The sequence below is a fragment of the Terrapene carolina genome, unplaced genomic scaffold (genome assembly GCF_002925995.2).
Source record: "Terrapene carolina triunguis isolate 2854851 unplaced genomic scaffold, T_m_triunguis-2.0 Scaffold497, whole genome shotgun sequence".
In the NCBI taxonomy this organism is placed as follows: domain Eukaryota; kingdom Metazoa; phylum Chordata; order Testudines; family Emydidae; genus Terrapene; species Terrapene triunguis.
The window spans coordinates 115,850-125,902 of NW_020664848.1; the positions used below are offsets into that span (position 1 = coordinate 115,850).

The 10,053-nt window shown below is 46.0% G+C and overlaps 1 protein-coding gene and 1 pseudogene across 1 annotated transcript; both read right to left on the minus strand.

Moving 5' to 3' along the window:
• Nucleotides 1-5,826: 5,826 nt before the first annotated feature.
• LOC112121724 (olfactory receptor 49-like) lies at nucleotides 5,827-6,774 on the minus strand. The gene has a single exon (XM_024220641.2). It carries the CDS (start codon nucleotides 6,772-6,774, stop codon nucleotides 5,827-5,829), a length of 948 nt encoding a protein of 315 aa, XP_024076409.2.
• A 1,198-nt stretch (nucleotides 6,775-7,972) lies between these two features.
• Nucleotides 7,973-8,725, minus strand: LOC112108086 (annotated as a pseudogene).
• Nucleotides 8,726-10,053: the final 1,328 nt, after the last annotated feature.

Below are 10,053 nucleotides of genomic sequence, written 5' to 3' on the forward strand. Positions count from 1 at the left end.
TGCTGAGAAAACACTTCTGATCCTTTCTTCCGAACGTTTGGGGACACACTTGTTTGCTTGCTATGGGCAAGCCAATGAACTCTGTCACCATTTGCAGATTCACTCATTTTCATGGCACGGCAGGGAATGGAGATAGAAAACGTGACTATAGTATAATGCCCTTCTGAGAGATTGGCCCAGGTTTATAAAGGTATTTTGGTGTCTATTGGGATTTTCAAAATCACATAGATCCCTAAAACTCACTGATTTGAATGGGTTTTAGTGACCTAGGTGCTTTTGAAAATCCCCAAATACCTTTAAAAATCTGGCCCTCAGGATGCAAAATCCCATTGACAGTCAATTGGGTTTAGGTTTCCAGATTTTTAAAGGTATTTAGATGTTGGAACTCAATGGGATTCAAAATCCCTTTTGAAAATGAGATTTAGGCTCCTGAATCAGTTAGGCATTGCAAGGCTGAGAGCAGCAATACCTAAATACCTGGGTCCAAATGCCTAAATCACTTTCTTAAAATGAAATGTAGACTCCTAAAGCAATTAGGCATTGTGACTCTGAGCACAGCAACACCTTACAAACTTTTATGAGCTGAGTGAAACCTTTGTTGTGGGTTGAAGTAAAACCTCATTTGAACTGAACACGCTCTTCAATTAAGAGAGTTGTAAGAGACATTTAAAAGGGCCACATCTGAAATAAGTCCTAAAAATCTGCCCAGACACTAGCACTATATGGGTGGAGGGCTTGATTGAGTATTATTTTGGGTAAGTGTGTGAGGAAGGCAGATAAGAATTCAGAGAGAAAGGCAGAGGCAAAAAGCAAGCAGTAGCCTGGAAGGTCAGTGCGACTCTGGAAAAAGCTGGAGTGAGAGCTTTTGGGTCTGGTGTTGGTTAAAAAGATGGGGGGGCTGGAAGCTAAGAAACTTCTCCTTTTGTTCGTGGTTCCGCCTGTGTTCAGAGAAACAGAACTTTGTACATTCCTTGTAAATAAACAAGATTGAATCAAAGAAAATACCAGACTCCATCAATTTCTACTTCCAACTAGAACAGCCCCAGGGCCCTGAAATTTGAGTAGCTACTCGGGTTGAAATTTAAGGGCCACAATTTTTTTTTTAAATCTGTGTCTTTAGCTCCTAAATCAATTTGGCATTGCAACATTGAGTGTAGGAATGCCTAAACACCCTAGCCCTTAGATTCAGATGTTCAAAACCACCTAAGAGATTTACACACACAAAATCCATTTGAATTAATAGAAGTTGGGTGTTTAGATCTCTTAGGCACCTTTGAAAATTCTAGCTTTATTCTCTCTGTCCCAGACTTCTAAAAAGTTTAAACCTCATTGTCTGTCAATGCAATTTAAATGTTTGAAGTCTTGCATCCATGTTGGTCCCAGGATATGAGAGAGACAAGGTGGGTGAGGTGATATATTTTATTGGAGCAGCTTCTGTTGGTGAAAGACACAAGGCACAAGGTGAAGTGGCCAGTTAACACCCCTGCAGTCATAGGACAAAAAAAGGGGGATTAGTGAGTTACCGGCTATTGTAATAAACCATAAATCCAGTGTCTTTATTATGACCATGATTTTTAGTGTCTTTCAAAAGACGTGCCTGGGATCTTAAATTCAAAACTTTGCAAGTGTTGTGCAGGTTTCCTTTGAGGACTGAGAGGTTGGGCATGGTGTAATCACTTTGTGAAAAGTGTTTGCTATGGGGTGATGCGGTGTTTTTGTATTTTATCATTGTTCTGTGAGAGTTCATTCGAGAGAATAGTGATTGTCTGATTTCACTCACATGGTAGTTATTGGGCCATATAGTGCACTAGATGAGGAACGTAAGAATGGCCTTACTGGGTCAGACCAAAGGTCCATCTAGCCCAGTGTCCTGTCTTCCAACAGTGGCCAATGCCAGGTGCCCAGAGGGAATGAACAGAACAGGTAATCACGGAGTGATCCATCCCCCCATAACGCCACATATTATGATAGGCATGTAAGGTCCATGGATCTTGAAAGGTGTGTTTCAGGGGGTGTTGATCATTGTAGAAGTAGAGAGCATAATCCTAACAATACATATACAATGATGAGATCTAAATTAGCTGTTACCACTCAAGAAAGAGATCTTGGAGTCATTGTGGATAGTTCTCTGAAAACATCCACTCAATGTGCAGCGGCAGTCAAAAAAGCAAACAGAATGTTGGGAATCATTAAGAAAGGGATAGATAATAGGAGAGAAAATATCATGTTGCCTCTATATAAATCCATGTATTCCCACATCTTGAATACTGCGTGCAGATGTGGTCTCCCCATCTCAAAAAAGATTTCTTGGAATTGGAAAAGGTTCAGAAAAGGGTAACAAAAATGATTAGGGGTATGGAACGGCTTCTGTATGAGGAGAGATTAATAAGACTGGGGCTTTTCAGCTTGGAAAAGAGACGGCTAAGGGGGATATGACAGATGTCTATAAAATCTTGACTGGTGTGGAGAAAGTAGATAAGGAAGTGTTGTTTACTACTTCTCATAACACAAGAACTAGGGGTCACCAAATGAAATTAATAGGCAGCAGGTTTAAAACAAACAAAAGGAAGTATTTTTTCACACAACGCATAGTCAACCTGTGGAACTCCTTGCCAGCAGGGCCGGCTTTAGGCCGATTCCACCGATTCCCCTGAATTGGGCCCCGCCCCTAAGAGGGCCCCGCGCAGATCGGGCAGCGTCCCTGCCTGAAGCAAAGCTTCGTGGCTCTCCGGGAAGCAGCAGCTGTTGCTGCTAGGCAAGGAGAGACGCTGGCCGGCAGGGGACTGAGGCAGAGAAAGCAGCGGCTGTTGCAGGTCGGGGGAGGGGAGGAGAAGGCACATGTGCTTTGCAGCCTTCCCCTCCCCTTCCCCCAGCACTCACCTGGAGGAGACACCGAGGGGGCTTCCGGTCCGGTGGGAGACAGGAATCTCGGCAGTGGATCTCACTCACCTTAGCAGCTGCTGGGGCTTCGGTCGGTGAGTGTTTGACCCCGTGATTCCCCCTAGGTTTGTAATATTGGGCTGGTTTTGTGGTTTTCGGTGGTGTTGCTGTTTGAGGGGGAGTTTGTGCCTGCCTGTGTCTGTTTCAAAACTACACTCGGGATGATGTAACCCAGGAAGAAAGCCCCGAGCCGGTACTTAGTGCTGTGAATTCCAGGTGAGAGAGAGAGGGAGGTTTGGAGAAGGAAATCAAATACATCAAGAGGGGAGAATGCGAAAGGTCTGCAACATGGCAGGCTGAGACTTTTATCTCTCCCCGCTCCCCCGAGAGAGGGGAAACTGAGGCACGGAGTGATCTGATTCCCCTCCCCAAATTATTTTGCAAAGGAGGGGGACGGGGGGCTCCTATCCAAACCAGTTCCCTTCCCATCAACTCTGCTTCCCCTGCTGCAAGACCACTGTAGGGGCTGAATATTTCCATTAAACTCTGGCTCCTTCGTTTGCCCTGCAACAATAAAATAGACTGGCTTTGGGGGGGAGGAATATCCCCCCCCAAAGCTGCGTGGACATTAAGTTTTTTTGGGGGGCGCACGATAATATTCCGGATCGATCAAACACCCAGCTCAGCTTTCTAGCCATCCAGCAGCTCTAGGGCAGGGAAGGAAGGTGCTCTTGGTGCAGAGTGGTTGCAAAACAGGGGTGAATTTAGCGAGGGGGGGCTCCGGTTGAAATCCCACCCGATGCAGCCACACAGAATCGCTGGCGGCGCTAGGAGAGGCCAGGAGTGGAAGCAGGTGGCCCGGGGGTGGGGGGACATTTGCCCTCAGTCCTGGGCTCTGGGATGGACTAGGCTGGGTGGGTGGTGGGTTCAGTCTAGTCTTCCAGCCTGTTGCTCTCGCTGGGGTTTGTGGTTTTCATCTGGCTCCACCAAAAAGATCAAACAAGCCCAGTAGAAAAGGGGGGTGAGAGAGGCGGGAAGGGGTTTGCAAGGGGTTAAAGTGACCCATCAACGAAAGAGTAAAACCAGAGTTTGACTGGGTTTCCCCCCAGCCACCACTCCTGCAAACACTGGGCAAGGGGCAGCCCCATCCCCCACCAAGGCTATGGTGAGGGGCAGCAGGGGAGGAAGGAAGCCACATGTGATGGCAGTCCCCTCCCCCCCAGCACCCACCACCCCCTCTCCGGCCCCCAAACTCTGTCCCAGAGCCTGCACCCACCCCTCCGCACTCCCTCCCAGAGCCTGCACCCCTCCACCCATCCTGCACCCCACACCGTGCCCCAGCCCGGAGCCTGCACCCAAACTCTGTCCCACTCAGCCCTGGGCAAAGCTCTCCTTGACTGGCTCCCAGCCCCTCTCCAAGGGTTGCAGCTGTCTGGAGGTGCCTGCCTTCCACACCTTCCTCATTCACACCTCATTCATTCAACAGGTCAATTGATTACAAAGTGGGGGGAAGATCTTATTCTACTTCTAGCAAAAAGACATTTTTCTTTTACCTTAATTATACTACCTCAGGGGCCAGCTATAACATTACCAAGGTTCAATACAAAGTCATATAAAAGTTATACAAAAATGCATAATGCAGAGATTTATCTACAACCGCACTGATTGACTGCTGTGTGCAGTAATATAGTGACCCCTGGATCTTTGAATGAGGCTTTATACTGGGGGGGGGGGGAGCTGCGAGCGGGTGGGCAAGCGGCAAGCAGTGAGCCAGCAGGGGTTCTAGGGGCGGGCATGGGGGTTTCTGTCAGGGGAAGGAGCAGGTGAAAGGAGGCAAGTGGTGGGTGGGGGACTGACTAGGAGGGATGCAGCAAGCCAGCGGGGGACTAGCGGTGAAGAGGGGTGCGATGGTGGGACCGAGCGGGGAGGCGTCGGGTCCTATTTTACTGCTGTGATCTGGTCACCCTATGTGTGCCGTTTCTTCCCCCCCCCAAACCTTCCTTTTCGGCCCACAGCTGTGTCGGTGGGGCGGCGCTGGGGAAGCAGGGTTTGTTTCCACGGGCCGGGAGGCGCTGGGAGGGGGGGGAGGAGGGCACAATTTTATATTAATAAGGAAATATTTTATAAATTTTAATAAAATAAACATTATTGAAGAAAATCAGTTGTACAACTATCAGAACATGAATTATTTTCCTAATATGAAAGTGAAAATCAGCTAATTAATATATGATGCAATGTATGTAACATATAATTTTGTTATTATTTATATAGTCATGGAAAGTAAATAATACATGGAAGAAATGAACGGGTTCTTTTTAAGTGGCTTTTTTTTTTAGTCGTCCCTGTTGGGGCCCCGTCGAAACTGTTCGAATTGGGCCCTGCACTTCCTAAAGCCGGCCCTGCTTGCCAGAGGATGTAGTGAAGGCCAAGACTATAACAGGATTCAAAAAAGAACTAGATATGTTCATGGAGGATAGGTCCATCAATGGCTATTAGCCAGGCTGGGCAGGGATGGTGTCCCCGGCCTCTGTTTGCCAGAAGCTGGGAACGGGCGACAGGGGCTGGATCACTGGATGATTCCCTGTTCTGTTCATTCCCTCTGGGGCACCTGGCACTGGCCACTGTCATTAGACAGGATACTGGGCTAGAAGGACCTTTGGTCTGACCCAGTAGGGCCATTTTTATGTTAGAAACAAAACCAGGTTTGCTGTCGGAAGGGTAAAGACTTTGGATTATTTGAAAAGCACTGTGCAAAGGCAAGGTCCAAGGCCTCAGTAGTAGAGGGCCAGGGTCTGAAACCTTTCCTCCTGTTCCGGACGTCCCCACTCAACATAATTTGAAATGGGTATGTACCTTTATTAGATAGATAGATAGATAATAGACAAATAAGATCAGATGATAGATTAGATCGATTGATCAATCATTGTTTGCATTTGTCACCTTGTGTTACATCTTTGGATTCTTAGAAAATACCATGCTCTGGCTGAGTGTGTCCCTCAAGGCCTCTTTCACCTGTTTGTTCCTTAGGCTGTAGATGAAGGGGTTGAGCAGAGGGGAAACAACGTTGTTAAGAACAACCACAGCCCTGCTCAAGTCCAGCCTGCTGCTCCATGTGGGTGTGACATACATGAAAATGCAGCTGCCATAGGTGATGGAGATCACGGTCATGTGAGAGGCGCAGGTGGAGAAAGCTTTCTGCCTCTCGGCCGTGGAGGGGATGTGCATCACCGTGGAGATAATCTTGAAATAGGAGAAGACAGTGACGGCTAAAGTGCCCAATATGCTGCCTGTGGCCAAGAGGAAATCCAGGAGTCCTAGGAGCCGGGTGTCTGTGCAGGCAAGTTTAAGCAATTCAAAGTTGTCACAGAAGAAATGGTTAATGATGTTGGGGCCACAGAATGGCAACCGGAACAATATAACAAGTGGGACGAGCACATACCCGAAACCAATAAGCCAGGAGCCCAGCACCAGCCAGTTACAGAAGTGACTGGTCATGATGGATGTGTATTGCAGGGGGTTGCAGATGGCCATGTATCGGTCAAAGGACATGGCCGCAAGCAGGAGAAACTCAGCAGTGCCCACAGTGAGATAAAATAAACATTGTGCAAAGCACCCAGCCACAGATATTGACTGATGACCTGATGCCAGGTTGAACAAAACTTTCGGGATGGAGGCCAAGGTGAAGCCAATCTCCAAAAGTGAGAAATTCCTGAGGAAAAAATACATGGGCGTCTGGAGGCGCCGGTCCACCAGAGTAATGGAGATAATGAGAATGTTTCCAGCTAAGGTCAAGACAGAGGTGATGAGGAACAAAACGAAGAGCAGGATCTGCAGCCAGCGAACATCTGTGAAGCCCAGAAGGATAAACTCTGTCACTGCAGTTTGGTTCTCCATGGTGGCTGCTCACTTACACGGTGTTTGAATAAAAATACAAATTTCAAGTGATCTACGATATTTAGCAATGGATCATCTAGAGAACTTGTGTCAGAAGTAATAAGTTTTACGAATGTAGCTCTGATGTTGCAATGCCCTCGTTTAGATGTATGAAATCAAGGTCTTACAATGAAACCGAGCATGGCGATTGCTTGTTATGATTGTTACCTGCAGCAAATGCCCAACACTATTTCCAGTCCCCCTTTATTTATTTCCAGTTCCCACGGTTCTTTTTCCACTTCTACTGGTACTGCAATTCCTTCAGAGACCAATTAGCTAATGAGTGCTGCAGCATCCCTGAGGATACCAGGACAAACTCAGAAAGTTTGGGTATTTTTTTTTTTGGTCACAGCTTTACTGTCTGAAAAGAAAACAAATGGCTAGAACATAAGGAAAACAATTCCATCTCTTTTTTTGCTTTTTCTTGCCCCCAAAATCATAGAATCCTAGAAATGTAGGCGTGGGAGAGACTTTCAGTGGTCATCTAGTCCAGACCCCTGCCCTGAGGAAGAACTAAGTATTATCTACACCATCCCTGACAGGTGTTTGTCTAACCTCTTCTTAAAAACCTCCAATGTCAGAGATACCACAACCTCCTTAGGCAATTTATTTCAGTCCTTAACTAGCCTGATGGTTAGGAGATTTTTCCTAATGGCCAGTCTAATCCTCCCTTGCTGCAATTTTTGCCCATTACTTCTTGTCCTGTCCTCTGTGGGTAAGAAGAACAATTTATCACCCTCTACCTTACATAACATAAGAACATAAGAACAGCCATACTGAGTCAGACCAAAGGTCCATCTAGCCCAGTATCCTGTCTTCTGACAGTGGCCAATGCCAGGTGCCCCAGAGGGAATGAACAGAACAGGGAATCATCCACTGATCCATCCCCTGCTGCTCATTCCCAGCTTCTGGCAAACAGAGGCTAGGGACACCATCCCTGCCCATCCTGGCTAATTGCAATTGATGGACCTAACCTTAGGCACTTAGAAAATGCTTGGCCACAGATGTCCCTCAGACCTTGTTTGACTTGTTCTTTGTGGTGAGCGTAAATGTAGGGGATAAACAGCGAGGCCAACACACAGTACAGAAAAGACACATCTTTGTCAAAGTCCCGAGTGCCCCGCTGACCTGGTCGGATGTACCTGAAGATGGCGCTACTCTACAATATCACAACAACCGTGAGGTGAGCAAGCAGATTGAAAAGGCCTTTTTCCTTCCTGTGGTGGACGGGATCCGCATGCTAGTACAGATGATACAGCCATAGGAAATTATGGTGACTGTTAAGGTGCCAGGTAAGACCACTACAGCTGCAACCAAGAGCATTACCTCAATGTGTCCCTGCAGGAGAGTTGGAGCAATGGGGCTGTGTTGCAGTAGAAGTGGTTTATGACGTTGGGGCCACAGAAAGGCAAGAACACAACCATAAATGTTGGAGGAAAGGTTAAGAGAAAACTCATCACCCAGCAGCCCAGCACTAACTGGAAGCAGATCCTGCCATTCATGATGGTGCTGTAACACAAGGGGCTGCAGATAGCCACGTAGCGGCAAAGGTCATGACAACTCCCATGGCAAAACATAGAGGCACTCAGGGGGAAGAACAACAACAGTTGAAGGAAACAACCAGGGAGGGGAATAGATTTTCTCTCTGTCAGGAGGCTGTAGAGGAACCTGGGCATGATGATGTAGGTGAAGCAGATTTCCAAGAGGGAGAAGTTCCTGAGGAAGAAATACATGGGGGACTGGAGGCGATGGTCCCTGAGGGTGAGGGTGACAACAATGATGTTTCCCATTATGGACAGCAGGAAGACAACTAATAGAACCACACACAGGATGATGTTTAAACGACGGTTGCTGGACAAGCCCAAGAGGATGAACTCCTCCACAGTGGTCTGGTTCTTCGTTTTTGGCTCATCTTTAAAGAAAAAAAAATACAAACATCAGAACCAGAGTGGATAGCACCATGGGGACAGAATACGCTCAGGGGAAACTCCATGTCTAAATAGAAAACATCTCTTCAATGGGAGGTGGGTGCCCAGCGGACTTGGGTTCTGTGAAAAGATCCTGACAGAGAAATTAGAACCGAGCAGAGGATCTCAGAGGACAATCACTGATAATTGCAAAGAGGGCGGGAGAGAGAGAGCTGGAGGGGAAGGAAAAATGAAAATATTTTCTTTTTAAAAACCATACATTTTAACTTTTTTTTCATAGAAACACAGATTACAAATCTAGAGGGCACCATTCTGATAATCTAGTCTGATCTCCTGTATAACACAAGCCAGAGACCTTTCCCTGAATTAACTCCTGTTCTGCACCTCCTTTCGAAAAACATCACATTATCATTTAAAAAAAATTGATGGTGGAAAATCCACCACAAAGCTCAGAAAGTTGTTTCAATGATGAAATGCCCTCACTGCTAATTTTTATTTGTTTGTGTTCTTTCCATGTCATTGATGAAAATATTTAAAAGTACACGACCAAGAATCGACCCCAGTAAAAACATACCGCTCAGTGATGATTGCCCTGATACATTTCCATTTGGAGTCCTTTCACTTAGACACTGTTTAATCCATTTAATGTGTACTGTGTTAATTGTGTATCATTCTAGTTTCTTAATCACAATGTCAAAAATCTAATCAAAAATAGTATCTGTCTTTAGAAAAGGGGAAGAAAGGGCCATGGGGAATTATAGACCAGTCAGCCTAACTTTGTTACCTGGAAAGATACTGGAACAAATTTTTAAACGATCAAATTTAAAGCAATTAGAGGATAATAGGGTTTTAAGTAACAGCCAGCATGGATTTGTGAAGAACAAATCATGCCATACAAATCTAATGTCTCTTGGCACAGTTACTGGCCTGGTGGATAGTTGGGAACCTCTCGATGTGATATATCCTGATTTTAGTTAATGCTTTTGACACAGTCCCACATGACATTCTCACAGGCAAATTAGGAAAATGTGGTTCAGATGAAATATAAGGTGGATGCAAAATTCATTGAAAGACTATACTCAAAGCACAGTTATCAATGATTCACTGTCAAAGTGGGAGGACCTAGCCAGCGGACTCCCACAACAGTGTGTCCTTGCTCTGATACTTTTCAATATTTTCATGAATGACTTAGATAATGGAGTGGAGAGTAGGCTTAGTACATTTTTGGATGACACCAAGCTGGGAGGGGTTGCTAGCATTTTTGAGGACAGGCTTAGTATTCAAAATGTCCTCTCCAAATTGGAGAGGGATA